At 38.4% G+C, this 21153-nt stretch overlaps 2 protein-coding genes across 2 annotated transcripts; both read right to left on the bottom strand.

The window, feature by feature from the left end:
• Positions 1-125: 125 nt before the first annotated feature.
• On the bottom strand, positions 126-4184 carry hsd17b2 (hydroxysteroid (17-beta) dehydrogenase 2). Its single transcript, XM_084734085.1, has 5 exons — positions 3520-4184; positions 2127-2339; positions 1865-2050; positions 1051-1188; positions 126-471 (listed from the first exon to the last, which is right to left on the bottom strand). The coding sequence occupies exons 1-5, from the start codon at positions 3806-3808 to the stop codon at positions 131-133; spliced, it is 1167 nt and encodes a 388-aa protein (XP_084590211.1). The 5' UTR covers positions 3809-4184; the 3' UTR covers positions 126-130.
• Positions 4185-4856: 672 nt separating this feature from the next.
• gpia (glucose-6-phosphate isomerase a) lies at positions 4857-20035 on the bottom strand. Its single transcript, XM_084733648.1, has 18 exons — positions 19824-20035; positions 16268-16358; positions 14823-14891; positions 13227-13346; positions 13053-13136; positions 12715-12861; positions 12409-12480; positions 11785-11829; positions 11581-11634; positions 10206-10266; positions 9310-9353; positions 8453-8605; positions 7869-7998; positions 7690-7766; positions 6919-7047; positions 6754-6829; positions 6015-6081; positions 4857-5256 (listed from the first exon to the last, which is right to left on the bottom strand). The coding sequence occupies exons 1-18, from the start codon at positions 19940-19942 to the stop codon at positions 5133-5135; spliced, it is 1662 nt and encodes a 553-aa protein (XP_084589774.1). The 5' UTR covers positions 19943-20035; the 3' UTR covers positions 4857-5132.
• Positions 20036-21153: the final 1118 nt, after the last annotated feature.

Genomic DNA, 21153 nt, shown 5'->3' with positions numbered 1-21153 from the left:
ATGTGCGAAAATAAATACAGTTTTAAAAATTGTTCTTTAAAAAGCTGATGAGGCAAATTTGTTCTGAAAAACTGTTTAATCCAAAACTCAACGCTCTGAAAAACTTCACATTATTCTCCCATGAGCCGCTTCAGCTCCTGCTGAGTCCTGCTGGTCGGCGGTCGGTGTCTCTCAGGAGGGTCGTGATGATGGCGTCGAACACGGCGGTGGGACAGCAGCGGTGGAGGCACGGCAGCAGCCACGCCATCTGTCCGGGCGTGTACACGGGTTTGGGACGAGGTGACAGCAGAGCGTGACACATGTCGTCCACCACAGGAGACAAATCCTGCGGTGTCTGCTGGGACATTTTGGACAAACTGCTGGGGAGAGACGAGATGTACGCCTCCCCATAATCCTCTCTGGCTTCAGAGGAGACGGCTGCCAGGATCTCGTCTCTGTAACGAGTGGCGTCGTCACGGTTACCGAAGATATCTGAAATATAAAGATTAAAAAAAAAAATTTGTAGTTCATTTATTGCAGTTAACTCTGATGCGGTTCATTCTCACAGTATATAAAACAAACATCACTCTACAAACCAACCAAACTCCATTCAGAAAATCAGTGATTTTAGCTCAGGAGTTCAGGAGTTGTTGGTCGACTGCTGCCTCCATCTACGCATGGCGTGACGCACCGCTCGGATCAGATCTGCGCCACGCCGAGGGCAGGCACCACCGCTCTCTCCACAGGAAAATAATGGGACGGGCAGCGCAAAGCGTTTTTACTGCTGATCACGTGTAGGGGCCTTAAGTGTGTTTGTGTTACTGTGAGACTTCAGTGAATCTGAAAGAACCCTTTAAAACAACAAAGTCACACAGTAACACAAACACTAACAGATGGAGGCAGCAGACCAACAACTCCTCTGTTCTGTCAACTAAAATGACTGATTTTCTGAATGGAGTTTGGTTGATATTTGGCTTCTATAACGGTGATGAAAATAAGGAAATTCAAAGTGCTGCATGTAAAGTAAGACAGAAGATTAGAGAAGATTCAAAAAGACACAACAGGACCTACTTGTTCTGAAGGCTGCTGGATGGATTAGAGACACTTTGACGCCCCACACAGACAACTCCAGCCTCATCGTCCTCGAGAACATGCTCAGCGCCGCCTTTGAGGCTCCGTACGAACCAAACATCTGCATCGGCACCTCACCTGCAGGAGTCATGTGATCATACACAGTCAGTCCACAGCGGCTGCCACAAAACACACAATTCACCACAATCCTCTGTGTGTCTTTGAACGTAGAGTAAAAGGCAAATAAAAACAGAATGCAATGATTGGCACAAACTTTCCAACTGACATCCAGTTGAATCCAACACACAGACCAGATATTTAATGTTAAAACTGATCAACTTTATTGATTTTGTTAATATACAGTCATTGTGTTGGGACAGGAGCCTCTTTACCTCTGAGATACATCAGCTTTTTTGTCTTGTTACGTCTTTTTTCATTGTGTTATGTCATTCTTTTGTCTTGTTGCATCTTTTACATATTTTTTGTTACGTTTTTCATCTTTTTATGTCTTTCGTTGTTTTTTTCTGTCATGTTTCATCTTGTTACGTCTGATTCACTGCCATCCAGACAACGTCAAAGAGACATCAAATTCAGAATGACTGTAAAAAAAACTATAAAGTTTCTCATTTTGAACATTGAATATCTTGACTTTGTTCTGAATTCAGCTGAATACAAGTCAAACAGTTGCTTTCTGGTTTTATTTGCATTTTACACGACGTTCAGCTTTTTGTGATCAGAGTTTCTTTCATGATGAAAGTAAAACATGTCTGACGTGTTCTGATGTTCTGTCTCATGTCTCTGTGGTGGGACGTACCTGCCAAGCTGGACACGTTGACGATGCGTCCTCTGGACCTCCGCAGCAGAGGGAGGAACACCTGACACATCTTCACCGCAGCCAGGAAGTTCACATCCATGCAGCGTCTGTACACCGCCATCGGCTGGAGCTCTGCGTCCGCGGGGCAGCAGAGGACTCCTGCGTTATTCACCAGACCCCACAGACCTGCAGGGAAGACGTCTGATTGGTCCACCGGAGCAAATATAAAAAGTGAGTTTAACACCTGTATGTGTCACCTTACCTGTGTGGGTCACCTGTGTGCAGATGTAGCGGTGTACGGTCTCGATCTGGGAGCCGTCGGTCACATCGAGCTGCAGGACCCGCAGGTTTTCACGTCCCATTTCTCTGAGCCGCTGGGCTCCGGCCCCGTTCACATCCAGAACACCAGCAAACACTGTCAGTCCCAGTTCACTGAGCCGCTCGGCCAGCGCCCGACCGAAACCTGAGTCACAACCTCACAGCAGAACAGACAAACAGCACCACCTGTGGTGAAAAACTGCAGATGGCCCCTTTAATCTGGATGTTTAAAGTGATCATTCACTAAAAAATGAAATGTCACTCAGTGTCTCGTCCCCCCTGTTCTGATGTGAGGATGGATGAAGATCAACTGAAGAACAACTGAAGTAAACGGCGACCAGTTTTAAAATGTAAAAACACAAAAAAAGACACAAAATGTCTCCATACTGTGCTGTGATCCAAGCGTCCGTAAGCTGCAATATTAACATTTTACCCAAAAAGACGCCATTTCCACCATGTTTTTAGCCTGTGACCCGCTGGATGGAGATGGAGACATATGGAGACATTTTGTGTTTTTTTGTGTTCTTTTTTTTATATTTTAAAACTGGTTCACTTCAGCGGAGGAGACACTGAGGGAAAGTTCATTTTTTGGATGAACTAACACTTTAATGACATCATCGGAGTGTAAAATGTGTGTGTGCTCTTCAAACACACCTGCTGCTGTGAGTCACTGATGTATTTTTCAGAGTTAAACCAGCTGATTGTTTCACATATTAACATGTGAAGGTGCTGCATAAAGACCTGCAGCAGTTGTTCCTCTTTTTACCTCCTTTTCTTGTTTTTCCTGTCTGAGCAGAGTGATGGTCAGTGAGGCGGAGACGCCAACATGTCTCCAGAGACGAAGACGATAACGCAGATCTGCACGATTAGTTTCACCTTGAATCCAAACTCAGTATCAGAAATGTTGTCAGGACGGCGAGCAGAACTTTTATGACAACAAAGAAACTAAACTTCAGAAAAAGCTGTTTACACTGGACTTAGCCCCAAGCTAGGAAGGCTGTTAGCCCCGGGCTAAGAGGGCTGTTAGCCCCGGGCTAAGAGGGCTGTTAGCCCCGGGCTAAGAGGGCTGTTAATTCCATTTGGTTTAAGATATGATGAGAGAAGATTTTAAACTTTTCCTTCAGTCAGATTTTAAATGTTGGACTTAAAGCTGCTACAGTGACATCATAACAGGTTAATCCTGATCCCTGTGTTTACATTTTCACAAAGAAATTTTTATTTAGATTTATTTTAGTTTTTAATTGTGGTTGTTACCATGGAAACAATACAATTTTTGTCCACATGGGGGCAGCAAATTTTAATTTAATTTAATGATGTTTGTTTGTGTTCAGTCTCACCTGTGAGCAGCACCGCTCGGCTCTCCACCGGCAGCAGATCATCCGTCCTGTTGGTCACTCGGATCAGGATGAAGCTGCAGATGAGGAGCGTCGCCCCACAGACGACTGGAGGAACAGAGAGATACAGAGAGGCCCCAAGGGCCCCGACAAGGGCCCCAACAAGGGCCCCGACAGCCCCGACAGCAGAGGTCCAGGATCCCGCAGCTCCACAATCCTGTTTAACCCTCCAGAGTCCAGAGAAGAAGAGAAGAGCTGCAGCGACGACACAGAAACAGGAAGTGCAGTCCATCTCTGACAGGAGTGTTTGCGTGTGTGTTTCTTGGTCACTTGAGTGTGATGTGTGTGTGACCTGAAACACCTGCAGCCCCGCCCTCTGACTCACCTGCACAGGTATGTGCTGCTGTTGCCATGAAGAAAAACAACACGCTGATGATAAAGATCACAAACATCAGTTGGTTTCTGCTTTAATCCTTTAATCCAGCAGGAGACACCAAAAAGTAACTAAGTACATTTACTCCACTACTCTACTTAATGGTACTCTGTAGGATTTTGAGAGAATTATTGTTACTAATGACACCGGAGGTCACTGTGTGAACTACTGTCAGAAAAATTATGGAGAAAAAGAGACGAGGAAATTATTTAATATTAACTTTTTAAGAATGAAGTCAGATGCTGAGAATAAAGTGAAAAAGATTTTAATGTTTTATTGTTTAGCTAACTAGCAAACAGTGTAACATTTCCACTGTTTAGCAATCGAACTAAAAATTTAACATCAACTTTTTAGCTAACGAGCAAACAATGTAAGATGTTAACCTTTAAGCCAGTTACCTAACCAGCCAGTAACATTTGGTTAACAATGCAACATTTTGTTAACTTCTTAGCTATCTAGCAAAACAATTAATGTTTTAGCTTTTCGGCTAACTAGCAAACTGTTAAGTGTGAACTTTTTAGCTAGCTGGCAGTCAATGCAATGTTTTGTTAACTTGTTAGCTAACTTGCAAACAATGTAACTTTTTCGCTAGTGAATAATGTTTTAGCTATTTTAACTAGTCAGTAAATTATGCATCTTTATCGTTTAGCTATTTTGATAATTGATTAATGTAAACAAACATTTCCTGGTTCCAGCTTCTCAAATGTGAAATGTGTTTTTTCTTTGTTGAACAAAACGAGACGTAGAAACGGAGCAGCTGCAGCTGAGCGACATGTTAACAGACTTCTGACAAAGTTAATCATCAGTTATTATACGTAACAGAAACAGGGACAGTTTTGTTGAACTGAATGTTTCTTTGTGCACAAACTTTTTTGAACTTTTAATCAGAAGAAGCAGACACCAGGACTGAGTGACAAACAGGACTTTTATTTTGAAAGTCAGTGCTGTCTACAGTAATATCTGCACGTTTCTCTTTGTCTCCCACAATAAAAGCAACAGATACATTTTCTGTTTTCAGGTCAAACACGTCTACATGTGAGGTCTCACATCAACAAACATAAAGTGCTCATTCTCGCGGGTCACACAACTTCAGCCAATGAGGGAGACGGTGGACTACGTGGTGGGAGGATCCAGCAGACGAGGAGGAGGAGGAAGAGGAGAAGGTGTGACGAAGGTGGAGGGTTCAGGCGAAGTTTTTCTTCAGGAAGTTGATGAGTCCGTTGGTGGACGAGTCGTGGGAGCTGACCTCAGAGTCGTCCTTCAACTCAGGTTCGATCTTCTTCGCCAGCTGCTTCCCGAGTTCAACGCTGCCGACAGGAAACAGGAAGTAATTCAGTGACATCACCACAAACTTCTTCTTCACACCTGAAATTCAGCCTGTTTGGTTTTAGGCTGGATTCATTTTTAAACTGAATTAAATAATATATCAGGGTTCAACTTTAAATTATCTTGCAGCAATTTTTTAACTAGTTAGCAAATAATGTAACATTTTAGCTAGTTAGGGAACAAAGAAACATTTTACCTTTTTAGCTAGCTAGCAAACAATGTAATGTTTTAATTTTTTTAGCTAGTTAGCCACAAAAATAATGTTTTAAACTTTTAGCTAGACAACAATGTACCATTTTGTTAACTTTTTAGCTACTTAGCAAACTTAGCAAAGTAACATTTCAGATTTTTAGCTAGCTAGCAAACAATGTAACATTTTAACTTTTTAGCTTGATAGCAAAAATTGGTTACCTTTTACCTTTTCAGCTAGTTACTAAACAATGTAATATTTTAACCTTGTAGGTAGCTAGCAAACAAAATAATATAACTTTTTAGCGAGCTAGCAAACAATGTTATATTTAAATTCTCATTGACTCATTTTAAACCTTGTTTGGGTTCAAACTCTAATCCTGGATTAACTTTCACACGATGACTGAACTGTTATTTCTTTCTTTCTAACTCAGTGAAATCATCAACACAACGTTTCAGACTAATAATGTTGCTCCTGACTTGGCAGAAAGCTGTGAGGAAAGTGAGTAAGTGAACCGCTGAGTGGAGCGTTTTCAGCCGAGTGACTCACCCCCACTGATCGTAGCTGTTGATGTTCCACATGACGCCCTGAACGAAGATCTTGTGTTCGTACATGGCTGGAAACAAACAAACAAAAACACACCAGTTATCAAAGTTTATGGATTAAAAATGAGGCTACAAACCTTGTGATGAGTAAACTGACACATTTTATGGATATGTCATATTATAATCAATAATCAATGCATAATAATAAGAATAAGAATAAGAATAAGAATAAGAATGATAATAAGAAAACAGAACAACTGTCTTGTGTTACGTTGTTGGCATCCTGTATTAAAAATAAAGTAACATAAGTAGGCAGAAAAATAAATATTCAATAAAAATACAGACACCTAAAAATTCTTCATAAGTACAATGACTAAGTATTTGTACTTAGTTACTTCCCACCTGTGGTACTTTTGTACTGCAGGTCGAGGTTGTTTGCTGACAGTTAAGTCTGTGTGAACAGAACTTCGTGTTCTGATCCTCTAATGTTTATTTAAAAGTTTAAATAATCAGGTAAACTTTAGAGAACATGAATTTTTCCTGCCTGGTTGTGAAGTCAACGACTCACTGATGCTCATGTTGTGCTTCTGTCTTCTTCTTAAACAGTTTGGGTTTTCATTTTAAGTTTTCTTGCAGCTTGAAAATCAGGATGACCTTGTGACCCTGAGTATAACTTTGGCGACCCCCAGTAGGGCCAGAAGCCACAGGTTGGGAACCAGCAGGTGAAGTTTCCCCGTACTCACCAACCAGAGCTCCCAGTATGAACGGAGTCAGCTTCTTGAAAACGATGGAGTTACTCGGCTTGTTTCCCTCGAAAACCTTTGAAGGGAAACACGATGACATGATCAGAGGATTTTCACTTTCATCTTTAAAAACCACAGGAGTCCTGAGGGGAGTAATCTGATTACTTTGTGTGGCAGCAGCTTATCCAGAGCGTCTCCCTTCAGTCCTCCGGCCTCCAGCTCCTTACGAGCCTCGTCCGGAGTTTTTCCTTTCATCAGAGCCTCAGTCTGAGCCAAGAAGTTCGCCACCAGGATCTGAAACACACAAATGACCTTTCAGCTAGCTAGCAAACAGCGTAACATTTTGTTATTTTTTAGCTAGCTAGCAAACAGCGTAACATTTTGTTATTTTTTAGCTAGCTAGTAAACAGCGTAACACTTTGTTATTTTTTAGCTAGCTAGTAAACAGCGTAACATTTTGTTATTTTTTAGCTAGTCAGCATACAAAGTAACAGTTTGTTAACTTCTAAGCTAGTTATCAATCAGTGTAATGCTTTGTTAATGTTTTAGCTAGCTAGCGATCAAAGTAACTTTTTAACAAAATGTTACTTTAGTTAAGCAAACAAAGTAACATTTTGTTAAGAGACACTGAGCAGCTGAAAAATTATTCGATCAGTTCCAACAACACTTTCTTTAAGATTATTTTTGGTCTTTTTAATCTTTATTGATAAGACAGTTTTAGGCAGACAGTAACAATAATAATGATGATTGGTAATTTTTTGGTATTGATGAGCTGTTCTAGAGGAGAATCTGCAGTGGTTCTAACGGTCCAGATGTGTCAAACAGATGTGAGAACAGCTGAAGTGTCATGTTCCACCTGTAACTCAGGTGTTTCTGTGCAGGTGAACGTGTCATGTGACTGAACAGGAAGTGTGACAGCAGGAGAGGGGGTGTTACCTTGTGATGCAGGTTGTCTCTGATTGGATGCTGAGACTGAGCAGGAATGAGGAAGTCAGCTGGAATCATTCGAGTTCCTGATGAGAAGACAAAGAGTCAGTTGACCGATCAGTGCTGAGATTATTGACTGATTATTGATTATTGATCATGATGGTAGCCGAGTGGTGTTGTGATGTCACCTTGGTGGATGAGCTGGTAGAAGGCGTGCTGTCCGTTGGTCCCGGGCTCGCCCCACACGATTGGTCCGGTGTGGTAGTTGACACGGGTGCCATCTTTGGTGATGTACTTCCCGTTGGACTCCATGTCGCCCTGACGACCAAACACACACACACACACACACACACACAGTAAATCTGGATACAGGTTTATATGACATCATTAATGACATCATCAGCAGAATAAAAATCTGACAGAAATGAATTTAGCTAGTTAACAAATCATGTATAGTTTTGTTGACTTTTTTGCTAGCTCATGTTTTAACTGAAACAAGACATAAATGGTCAGATTAATCAATTATTCAAATAATCTTTAGTTTTAGTTCTAAATTCTAGTATAAATCCAAAAGAGTTTCAGCTCACTGAAAACATCAAACAGTTTCAGAAAATATTTGTCACCTGAAAACATCCGTTTCCTGTGTAATGTTTGTGTATCAAATAAACTGTAAATAAATATCAGTAAAATGTAAGTAGATGTCAGCGTGTTCAGTCTCGACTCCTCCCCTTGATCAGATGGTCCACCTGACCCCACCCTCCCCCCCACTGACCTGTTGGAAGTAGGCGGCGAAGCGGTGCATGTACTGGTCGTAGGGCAACATGGCGTGAGTCTCCGCCTGGAAGAAGTTGATGTACCAGACGCCGAGAACAGCGAGCAGGACGGGGACGTTCTGCTGCAGGGGGGCGGTGCGGAAATGGTTGTCCTGGAAACGAGAGACGAGGACAATGAGGATGATAGTTCATGTTTGTAGGGAAAAATAATAAAACAAGTTTTTATACTAACATTAGATTTTAATACTAACAGTGTTTCACGCTTCTGTTTCATTTTAGTTTCTGCAGGTTCACATTTAAATTAATGTAAAATAAAGATGTGATGATTATTTATCTTATTATTTATTATCATCACATATTTTCAGCTTTTTCCAGCAATAATATAACAACAACATCTAATGATATAATTCATTTAAATAAACAGAAACTGAATGTCTGGATTTAACTTTAAATAAAATAACAAAACTTTATTAATACGGCAGGAAATTCTGAATACTGGTTACTGAATGATACTTTTTTGATATTAATTTTATAAAATCATTTTTTAACTAAATTAAAATGCCATCACACTACAGATATTTAGCTTAATTTTCAGCTCCATTTTACACTCTGAGCTTTTATAACATAAAAATATAAATGAAAAAAATAAACTAAAGTAGAAAAAGTTTATTTTATTTGACTTAACTTTGTTTTAATACTTTGAATCAATAATCATTTACAGTTTCAAGCTCCTGAATTGACAGAAAAATGCTGTCAATATTGACTTGAATGTTCCATGAACTCAACAGTTCTCAAACAGAACGTGTTCTCAAACATGAAGAAACAGCTGATAACAAAGAAACAAATGTTCTCCTACCATCCAGTGAGCTCCTGAGAGAAGCTGCTCGAAGTTCTCAAAGCCTGAAACAGAAGAAAATAAAGTTCAGAAGATTTCAGAGAAACACAGAGATGAATGAAAATATCCAACATGACATCAGAGCTGCAACAATTAGTTCAATAATCAATTCATCAATTGGCAGGAAAAATAATCGCCAACTATTCTGAGAACCAATAAATCATTTGGAGTCATTTCTCAAACAAAATTCTGCTTTCAGACTCTTTAATCTGAAGATTTAAGGTTTATTAAATGTTTTTCACCGTTTTCTGACATTTTACAGATAAAATGATTGATCGGTGTATCAACAATCAATCAGCGTATCTATTAAAATAACCAGCAGGTTAATCAATAATGAAAATGATCAGTGGCTGCATGCCAACATAGAATTAAGAAAAACAAAATGATGAGATGATAACAAAGACACAAATTAATAACATTATTGTTATTAATGATACCAAATCAAAAAACAAGTGGGGAGTAATGGATTACATGTAGCAGGGTTATGTAATCTAGATACAAAAAAGTAACTATTCCATCATAGACATCGGATTACTGTTACATTTAGTAAAAATGGGAATTATTAGCAGGATAAACATTTTATAAAACTTTTTTTTAAAAGAACGTTAGCATTAAAAAATGTTATAAAATATAAAATATGTTGCACTTAACGCTAATGCTAGCATAACATTAGCATAAAACACTAAAAGTAGCATGTAAACTAACATTAGCAATAAAGAAATGCTGAAAAACTTTGCTGATTCAGCTTAAACTTTTCATCAATATTGTATTTCAATCAATAATAATAATAATGATCAATACCGGCCCGGCCTGTGTGAGGGTTCAGTAAAGGTTAAAGGTCACGACAGCAGACGTACCTACGTGCAGAGCGATGGACAAACCGATGGCCGACCACAGTGAGTAACGACCTCCGACCCACTGAGGACGAGCAAACATGACATCACACATCACTCCACCAATCAGAGCACAGGCAGAGCATCAACACAACCCGCCATCAGTCTGAACCACTGACTGTTTATAAAGATGGACGCCATGTGACCCCCTGCTGGCTGGCTGCAGCATAGGTCATAAACCCCGCCCCCTCGATGTTAGCAGATGGGACATGACAGGTCGAGTAAATGTTTCGACTATTAATCAAATATTAAATTAATTGTCATTGTAAGACTATCAATTAATTGATGATTCATTTTAAGTCAAAATTCTGTGATTTCAGCTTCTTCATTTTTTGGTGGACATTTTAGTGTCAGTTCTGTCCAGAGGGAGGAAGAGGAGACGTGGCGGCCATCTTTGTTTACAGTCTGGTCTGTACAGATGTTCAGGTTGTGTTTCCAAAGTTTGAGTTAGTTTTTATATTTCAGTAGCAGATTGTTAATAAGGTAAATATCTTAGACTCAGATACGTTAAACAACAAACAAACAAACCCAAACACTGTGTGAAGTTTCTCTGATGTTTAAACCTTATCATCGATCTAACATTAGCAAAAAAACATAATGTTATCATAAAAAAAACACCTAATATTAGCATTTAAAATTAACATTAGCATAAAAAACTAATATTAGCATTAAAACCCTAATATTAGTATTTAAAACTAACAGTGGCATAAAAACTTAACATTAGCATGAAAAAGCACCAATGTAAAGGTTAGTAAAGTATTAGCATTTAATTTACCATTAGCATAAAAACTAAGCTCAGCAAAAAGCGCTTATGTTATGCTTATGTTAACCCCCTCCCCCAATATTAGCATTTAAAACTAACATTAGCACAAAACAATTATGTTAATATAAAACACTAATATTAGCATGAAAACCTTCTGTTAATATAAAATACTAAGGTTAGCATGGTCATCAGCACAAACCTCATGTTAGGCTGAAAACCTAACATTAGCATTTTAATAAATAATAACGTTAGCCGACAACACTTATGCTTGCATGAAAACCTAACATTAGCATCAACCTAATGTTAGCATAAAAAAAAACATTAGCACTCAAATAGAATGTTAGCGTAAACCAAAATGTATATTAAAAGCTAATGTTAGCGTTAAAAGCTAATATTAACACTTAAAAAAAACGAAGTGAGTGATCATGTGATCAGCTGTGGTTCCTTGTCTGAATTCGTCAGTGTGTTTTGTTATCGTTTTATTTCTACATCCTACAGTCAGAACAGGACTCATCATCAATATCAGCCTAATAATCAATAATCGGCATCAACAACAACATAATGAACTAAACTTACATCCCAGAACTCAAACATGTTCTCTGTGTCGATGCCAAAATCCTTCACTTTGGCCTGAAAAGGAGGAAGAAGAGAAGAAAGAGGTGTTATTCATGAAACTTCATATATTTGAGTTATTAGCTGTTAAATTAAATATTATTTAATGTTTCACAACAACCCAAATATTCAGACACAGACTCAGTTTAAATTTAAAAATCCACTCACAGCGTTGGTGGACAGCGCAACGAAATGTTTGGCGACAGCAGATTTCTGTGGAGGAGAAGAAGAAGAGAGGAAACATGATGAGGATGATGATGAAGGACATGTGACAACAACAGTGTAAATATAAACATCTGATAACAGAATCATTAATTAAATACATAAACATTAATATAAAAACTAATATTAGCATAAAACACTTATGTTTTTGTGCTAATGTTAGTTTAAAATGCTAATATTAGGGGAGTTTCATACTACGTTAGCATGAAAAAACCCTAATATTAGCATTTAAAACTAACATTAGTATAAAAAACATTAGAAGAAAAAAATATATTAGCATGAACTAACTTATGTTAGCATAAATACTTATGTTGGCATAAAAAACCTACTGTTAGCATAAATTAAAGGTAGCATAAAAAATAGCATAAAAATAGCAAAAAAAAAAAGGCACAGAAAACCTAACGTTAGCATGACGATGGTCTAAATATAAACATCTAACAACAGAAACATAAACAAACTAAATAATATAAACATGTTTCTGTGGAATGAAGCAGTACAGTTTATCAGATCACTTATTGATCAGTTTGTTCTCTCTCCGTTCTCCAGCAGCCATTGAACAAATCGACTCACATCATTGGCTGTCTGGAGGAACCAATCCCTGGCAGACTCGGCGTTGGTGATGGTTTCCTGCGTGGTGAATGTCTGAGGACAAAAAAAAAAAAAAAAAAACGAAAAACAAAACAGCACAATAGTTAAATAACATCACTGAAACACACACAGAGGTCACATGACTGTCACATGACGCCATAAAAAAGAATTAATCTTGAAAAAACGAGAAACAGTAAATGTGTAAATATGAAGATAAAGAACAGAAATAAAATTGTGTGTGTGTGTGTGTGTGTGTGTGTGTGTGTGTGTGTGTGTGTGTGCATGTACCTTGGAGGCAATGATGAACAGCGTGGTCTCAGCGTTGAGCTGAGCGAGTGTCTTGGCGAGATGAGTCCCATCGATGTTTGAGACAAACCAAACATTCGGTCCACCAGCTGAATACGGCTTTAGAGCCTCCGTCACCATCAGAGGGCCCTGAACGCAACACCAACACACAGTTAAATCGCAGACACTGTCAGAGGGCCCTGAACGCAACACCAACACAGTTAAATCGCAGACACTGTCAGAAGATGTTTTCTCACTAATTTTTGCAGTGCCAATCATGTGTTGTCACACTCTGATGACATCACAGCAGGACAAAATAAAATAAAATAAAACCGACTCACCAGGTCAGAGCCTCCAATGCCGATGTTGACCACGTCAGTGATGCTTTTTCCACTGAAACCTTTCCACTCACCGCTACGGACTCTCTGTGGACGAGAGACAGCAAAACATCAAGAAGGACAGAGGGAGAGAGAGACAGAGAGACAGACAGAGACAGACAGACAGAGTGTACATACGTGACAGAAGGCCTTCATCTTGTCCAGCACTCGGTTCACCTCCGGCATCACGTCTGTACCGTCCACCATGATGGGCGTGTTGGAGCGATTACGCAGAGCAACATGGAGCACAGCACGACCCTACACACACACACACACACACACACACACACACACACACACACACACCAGATTGTTTTTACTTTGAAAAGCACTGTATTTAATTTTGAAAATGAAAAGCACTGCATTTTATTTTGAAAATCTTATTTTGAAAAGCACTGCATTTTACTTTGAAGAGGAATGTTATTTTCAAAGCATTGCATTGCATTTTATTTTAAAAATCCTTGCATTTTATTTTCACTTGACACTCTGACTGATCGTATGTGTGTGTGTGTGTGTGTGTGTGTGTGTGTGTGTGTGTGTGTGTGTCTGCACAAACTGCAGAGTCACTGAGGAGGCTGTTACACAATGCATTGCATCATGACCTCTCTCTCTGTGTGTGTGTGTGTGTGTGTGTGTGTGTGTGTGTGTGTGTGTGCACATGGTGAACTTGCAGATTGTCTCACTCTCCCCTTCCAAGCCTGCAACAGAATCTACAGCAGCTGCGAAACTAATAATTCTGATTATCAACTAATGAAAACATGCAGATGAATATTATTTTACATTTGTGACAATAAATCTCCTCAAACCTGCCGCACTGGACCTTTAAGAAAGATACAGAGTTTGTTTCTGGAACAAGAACAAAGTTTTTCAGATTTGTAGAACTAATGATATGATAACCAGTGGAGACATTTTCCTGTATTGAGGTCAGTTTATCCACAACTGGTTTGGTAACTGACAAACCAGTTGAATTAAAAAATAATAATAAAAAGTAACATTAATTACTGTGAAAATGTGACGTTCTCAGTCAAACAAACAAAACATGTCTGTTTAGTTTAGTTTCCTGTGTTTCCATCCTCATGTTATTACAAACATTTTCATTTTGCACATAAAAACATTTATTCTCTTCTTCTGTGGTGGGTTCACTGACTGACTGTTTCTCTTGAAATGATTTGCAAACACATTTCCTCCTATATTGAGTTGAATTCAGCACAGAGACCAGATATTTAATGTTCAAGCTGATCAACTTTATTAATTTGTGTAAATATCCAGTCATTGTGTTGTGACAGGATCATGTTATTTTATTTTGAAAAGCACTGTTTCATTTTGAAAATGAAATTTTATTTTCAAAAACAGTATTTTATTTTGTAAATGAAAAGCATTGTATTTTGAAGAATCTTAAACTGTTGGACTTTTGCAGTTTTTCACAAAGTGGTAACCCTTTAAGACCTTTAATAGCCAATCATGATCCTGTTACCAACTCACCTGTTAACCTGTGGAACGTTCCAAACAGCTGTTTTTGGAGCGTTCCACAACTTTCACAGTCTTTTGTTGCTCCTGAACCTTCTTAATGAGAACAAAACAACTGTATATTTATCAGTGTGAACATTTAATATCTTTGTCTTTGTTCTGTATTCAGAGGAATATGGAGGAAACATTTCTGCATTTTGTTTTTATTTTCATTTTTTCAGTTGTTTTGGAATCTAGTTTGAACTTGTGTTGAAAGTGTTTTTGTACCTCGGTGAAGTTGATTTTCTCTCCAGAGAACATCTTCTCTCTGGCCTCCTCCACTCCCCTCGACTTGGCCTGAGAACATGACAGAAGAACGTGGAACATATCAGGATCATATCAGAGACACATGAACACATTATCACAGTGTGTGAATGTACATTTCTTCATCAGTCTGCAGAGTGAGGGGGAAGTAGTGTTTGCCATGTTTCCACATTCCCACAGATGTGAACACAACACGGTGGAACAATAGCAGCTCTCTGAGCTCTGATTGGAGCTCAGATATGAGTTTCTCTTTCAAAATAAAGTGTGGAAATCTTCCTGTTTCATTGTGTCTTTGAGCAACGGTTCAGGTCAGAGCTCGTTTTTTATCTGAAGAGGAAGAAATCGGTCCTGACCGACCAGACAGACGAGAAGGAGAACGTGTTCTCTCTGTGAGGACTCTGAATAAAAACCATTGTTACAGCTGGTCTCCAAACACTCACTGACTGAAATAATGATCACCGTTTCCTGCATGTCGGGAACATTCAGGAAACATTCAGGCATGATGGTGAAGAGGAAGTGAAGAGTGGAAGAGACGATGAAGCAACTGTCAGTCAGAGACTTTCATCACTGTGCAGGTTACAACACGACCAGAGCTCCAAGTAACGATACATCCACCTGGATCAATTCATCGATTTAATGTTCAATTATTGTTTATTTATAACATTTTGTCACCAGCACAGAAACACAGGTGGTTCGATTTCAACATGAAAGACAACCAGAGAAAGAAATATGAGATAAAAAAGATGTAACAAGACAAAAAAGGAAAGACATAACGAGACAAAAAAGATGTAACAAAAGACATAAGACAAGAAAACATAACGATTTCTCTCACTGATAGTTTGAATGAAAGAAAACTGATGACTATTATTATTAATAATACTATTATTATGCCAGAGATTTATGCAAGTTTCTGTCAGAGGGGAGAATTATTCGGTCTTCTTTCTCAAGAATTTAAAGTAAAATGAAAAGTATTTAACATAGACTATAAAAGGCTGTACAGTGTCCTTACGATTGTTGTTTTCATTCTTAAAAAAGTCGCCAAAACATCTCTGAAACTCATTTTTTTGTTTCAAATCCTCCCTGTTTTTGAGGTCTCAAGGTTGGCAGGTATGGCCCCACCCTCACCTGTGACCACAGCTCACCTGTGACCACAGCTCACCTGTGACCACAGCTCACCTGTGACCACAGCTCATCTGCAGCGGAGTGTCACAGCTGATGAACATCTGGCAGGACGACCATCTTCACTTAAGATTGGATTGAGGAGGAGCTCATGCTGAGTTACAATCAGCTGAGAGGCTTAATGTTGATTAGAGGAGACAGATCCAGATACAGCACTCTGTGTGTGTGTGTGTGTGTGTGTGTGTGTGTGTGTGTGTGTGTGTGTGTGTGTGTGTGTGTGTGTGTGTTACCATGGCGAGCAGCATGTCCAGCACTTCCTGGTTGATAAGATTCTTGGAGAAGTCGAGCAGGATGTCTCCATCGTCTGTCTGCAGGGTTGTGCTGTCAGACACACACAGACAGAGACACGTTCAACATGACTGGGCCGTGACAGTAAACGCATCGTAACCGTTTTAAAACAAAGTGCATTGGAGTTTTGTTTTGTGTTTCTGTAGTTCTGACACAATATTATATCTACATATATCTAATATCTACATATCAGCAGTTTGATTTAATCTGAAGAGATATGATATTTTAACAATTTCCCGTATGTCCGTAAAAACACAAAACTGTAGAAACACACGATAAAAGGCAACAAATGTCGACAGTCTCAATATCATGACAAAAAATTACAGCAACTTTCCTTTCATCATAAACATTTCATTCCCTCAGAGATGCAGAAACAGGATGAGTGAAACTTCCTGCTTCGTCGTTGTTGTTAAGGCTCAGTTTGACTCCATCAACAATAAATTAATCTGCAGTTTTTATAATCAATAAACTGTTTGTTAATAGTTTCCATCCCAGGTCAAAACTCCCTCTGACTATTATTCTTTTTTTCCATGATGGTAAAAAGGCGATTAAAGTAAAGTCAATAATGTAAACTTTCATTTTAATTTCATGAACAGTTATGAACTGATCAAACAGCTGTTCTGTAAATACTGTATGCATCATGTGACTGTGTACACAGTGAACAGGACATATAACACCTGTTATATGTCCTGTATGTGCAGTTTGTTTTGTGTCCAGTGACTTTTAGCTGCATCTCTGGATAAAACATCATACGTGGTCGCTGTCAAATAAATTTGCATGTGAATAAATAAATAAAATGAATAAATATTATGGGCTGCTGCCCTGCTGTTTTTAATCATGTCAATAAATTGACATGTTTGAGTTGCAGACAATAAAAACACCTCCAGCAGCAGCAGCTGCTGCTTCACACCTCTGGCAACGTGTGATGGTGATTGTGATTATTTATTGATTAGAGTTACAGATTAAAAATGAATTGATTCATCACAAACAAAGAAAAGAAAGAAAAAAAACATTTACAAAAGTGCAAGAGACAAAAGAGAAATATACAGTCAGGCTGAGGCAATTAGTTAATGAATCAATTAACGAAAAATAAAACTACTACTACTACTACTAATAATAATAATAATAATAATAATAATAATAACAATAATAATAGCCAATTATTTTAAAAATAAATCGCTAATTATTTTAACAGTAGATGCATCATTTAAGTAGCTTATTCTGAAAAACAGTGTTCTTTCTTCTGTTTATATCCAAGTAAACTTTTTTTCAATTTTCACTTGTTGCTGCAATTTATTTGCAAAAACCACAAACATAACTGTGAAAAGTTCTCATCATATTTTCCATTCTGTTCTACAGTGACGTCTTCAAATGTCTTCTTTCTTTCTCAAAAACACAAAGACTATTTATTGTCAGAAATGAGAAAGAAAAGCAGCAAATCCTCACATTTAAGAAGCTGGAACTTGACAATATGTGACTGAATTAATCAATTATCAAATTAATCCTCAATCGGCTAATCATTGCAGCTCTGCTGGGCGTGTCCCTGCTGCATTTTGTTTCAAATAAGACCAATCAGGTGCATCTTTACGGATGTCATTGTAATATTATTATCATTCTTATTTTTTACATTTTACTTTTTTTCCTCTTTAACAGATGAATGAATCTCCTCCCTGTAGCAGAATGTGTGTGTGTGTGTGTGTGTGTGTGTGTGTGTGTGTGTGTGTGTGTGTGTCACAGGGCACGTACACACTGCAGTCTCCAACATGGCAGCTTCATGAGAGACAGACGCGTTTACATGATGTTCACGTTTAAATCAGATTCACTTTGATCCTGATTAACGAGTTTAGAATGTGAATGACGTGAATTCACTGTCTAACTGCTGAGGTTCTGACAGAACGCGGCAGAACTGTTTAGAACATGTAGCGTCCATTATCGGACAGCTAGCACTGAGTTGCTAACAGGAGACTTTAGCATGATAGCAGCAGTAACAATTCAAATCAAAGTTTGATCTATTAGCTTTACTTTAGCTTCCTTGACATAGACATGTTAATTATCGTGTTTAACACTTATTAAACATTATAAACAGATTATTCTTCAACATGTCGAACCATTAAAATGTGTTAAAACAGTCAGTGAACAGTGGGCTTCAGGTGAATAAACAGTAAACTGATGATAAAAGGTGATTTCATGCGGATTTATTCATTAATTAGCACTAAAATAGCGTAGCTAACGTGATGGGAGCTAAAGAAACTCCTCAAATACCGTCACACACATCGACGGTAAATTAACAATGAGTCGATGTTTCATTCGGTGTGTTTCTAAACCACCAATTATCACTCATTTCAGTGGGAAATCCTAAAATTTAACACTGTTCTCCTCTCATTCCCACTGAAATAGTGCCGTTTACCAGCGGGGGCTGGTGACGAGTTGAGGCAACAAAATAAATCAAGTTTGTAAAGAAATACCGTTTGTTCATGGATTATGTATATGCCGAATTGTCAAGAGGACTATCAACATTTGACGCCTTTTATATTGTGTTTCTAGAGTTATCTCTTTTCACGAACAAGTACGGAATTTTTTAAATGTCATATTTCTTTAAGGGAGTTTGGCGTCATATTTCACCGGAGAGCACATGGATCTGGTGATAAAAGATGATTTCGTGCATTTCTGGCTCCTTGTCCAGTAACATTTCTATGACGTAAGACTAAAATAGCGACATAAACGGTTAGTTCATTGTCAGTCGATATTTTATTGAACATTTTAAACGTTTAGAAAGAACAACCTGTTACACGGAAATCGAACCAGGTCTAGCTTGGCTGTCCGATAATGGATGCTGTGACATTACCAAACCAGCTAATATTAGCTAGGTGATTTAGTTCGGACGTGTCTAGAAAGGAAGCCTAGAGTTGCGAAACTCTCGCGAGATTTATACTGGTTGGTTATTTACTGTTCAGGTTTAAAATTAATTGTGTTTTATAACGTGACAACGCTGTAGTTAAAATCCTCTATAATGTTTTAGAGCACAAAACACCTGATTGAGGTTAGAAAAAGGTCTGGGTTAGAATGATAACTCTCGCGAGATGTCGCCGGTCTGGGGTTACAGTGCAGACGTGACAGCTTTATTCAGCGGTTCCGAGACCTTTTAATCGATTTACGACCAACAAACGGTAGAAACTGACGGACATGTCTGAGCAGATGTGGAGATTAAACAGCTGTGAGGTGTCCAGGTAGGACATGAGAGCAGACAGGAGCTGATGTGAGGCGGTGACCTTGTAACTCAAGACGAGGAAGATTCGTTAAATGTGCGCTGTTAAAGGGCAAATACACGGAATAAAACTATGTGAAGACTGAGCGGACAGACGTGTGTTGTATGAATAATTACAGCTGAGAACTACAGACAGAACAGACTGTAACTGTTTGTGTCTGTCAAACTGCATCACGCCCACCTTCCCTCCCCTCATCATCATCTTCATCATCAGAGTGTCTCCTTCCTCCAACCTGAATTTGTTGAATCTGTCCTTGTCGGAGTCGAACATGTCCCTCATGTTGAGCCCGCCGGCCTCAGCTTTATACCACTGCTCCAGCTTCTTGTAGTTGGGGTCGTTGGTCAGCGCCATGATGCTCTTTTGCTGGTTGTACTGGGAGGCGGAGAGCTGAACTGGACTGGACTCCGTGTGGCGTGCAGGAGCAGATGAAGACGGAGAGGGCCGGAGGTGCACCAATGGCTGCTGAGAACGAGCCCCGCCCCGCTGGATAAGCTCCTCCCACCTTGCACACGGTCATATATAACGGCAGGGTATGAACGTATGGAGTCACATTAGTGCCTATAATACAGAGCCGTGCCTCTGTGACGTAACATGTGAATAAAGCTGATGATGAGACTGTTTGACTGTTGGGAGGCAAAATAGTGTCCAATTACATAATAATCAGAGCATCACCAATTATTTTTAATACTGATTGTTTTTATTTTTTAGGTAGTATTATATACATACATATATATTTGATCAGAAACCAAATATATGAGTAAATTTAACAAAATATAACAGATGTAATTTATGAAATGTTTTGGTTTGCTTCAATTTTTTTCATTTGTAAACTCATTTTGTCAGAAAACAGCCTCATCTCAGACAAGAATTTACAACTTCAATTTAAAAATGATTAAATCCTTCAAAATCTAAAACACCTACTGAGGTGTAAAAATGTGCTTATATAATCATCTTTGCTTAAAAAAAAAGTGTGTCCCAGATTTAAAAACCTGACTATGGAAAGCCATTTTATTCAATATTAAATAAATGAACAAGGTTATTAAATAAACACTTATTTACTTCAGGGGATTTTATTTCCTAATACTACACAAACTTTGACAGATCAATCAATTATACAGACCAAAAAGGGTATTTTTGTAGCTGTTTGTAAAAACTCATCTCATTTTAGAATTGTCAGAATTGTCAGCTCTTTTTGCTTCTCATAAACAAACGACATTTATTCTCATCTTTTCAAATATTTCACCCGTTTTTCTTCCTGTCTTGTTTGTTCTTTTTATTATTATTACCGTATACATACTGGTTGTTGCTCTAATTCATAATGAAAGACCTATAGTGTAAAAGAAAATGTTTTTTTAAAACCCAAAGCATTAGTGAAAAACAGACAAAAACATTGTTGTATTGTGATCGGCTGCTTATGGTCCAGGACTTTGGTATCAAAGACTTTTTAAAGTTTTGTCTGTTGGAAAACTTTAATATAACATTAAATAATAATAATAATAAAAAAAGATATTTTAGTGCCAACACTGCCTGATGTCAGTCTCTGAGGTATTTACACACATGAT

The sequence above is a fragment of the Lutjanus erythropterus genome, chromosome 13 (genome assembly GCF_056507025.1).
Source record: "Lutjanus erythropterus isolate fLutEry1 chromosome 13, fLutEry1.hap2, whole genome shotgun sequence".
Classification (NCBI taxonomy): Eukaryota; Metazoa; Chordata; class Actinopteri; order Lutjaniformes; family Lutjanidae; genus Lutjanus; species Lutjanus erythropterus.
Note: the sequence above shows the minus strand (reverse complement) of the source record. Positions and strands in the feature narration are given on the sequence as shown.

Coding starts and splice junctions, on each gene's coding strand:
- gpia (XM_084733648.1), bottom strand. CDS start 19,942: ATGGCGCTGACCAACGACCCCAACTACAAGAAGCTGGAGCAGTGGTAT. Junction 16,359..19,823: donor GACAGATTCAACAAATTCAG/GTTGGAGGAAGG, acceptor TGTGTCTGACAG/CACAACCCTGCAGACAGACG. Junction 12,862..13,052: donor GCATTGGAGGCTCTGACCTG/GTGAGTCGGTTT, acceptor TGTTGCGTTCAG/GGCCCTCTGATGGTGACGGA.
- hsd17b2 (XM_084734085.1), bottom strand. CDS start 3,808: ATGGACTGCACTTCCTGTTTCTGTGTCGTCGCTGCAGCTCTTCTCTTC. Junction 2,340..3,519: donor CCGAGCGGTGCTGCTCACAG/GTGAGACTGAAC, acceptor TTCTGCTGTGAG/GTTGTGACTCAGGTTTCGGT. Junction 2,051..2,126: donor CACACAGGTGACCCACACAG/GTAAGGTGACAC, acceptor TCTTCCCTGCAG/GTCTGTGGGGTCTGGTGAAT.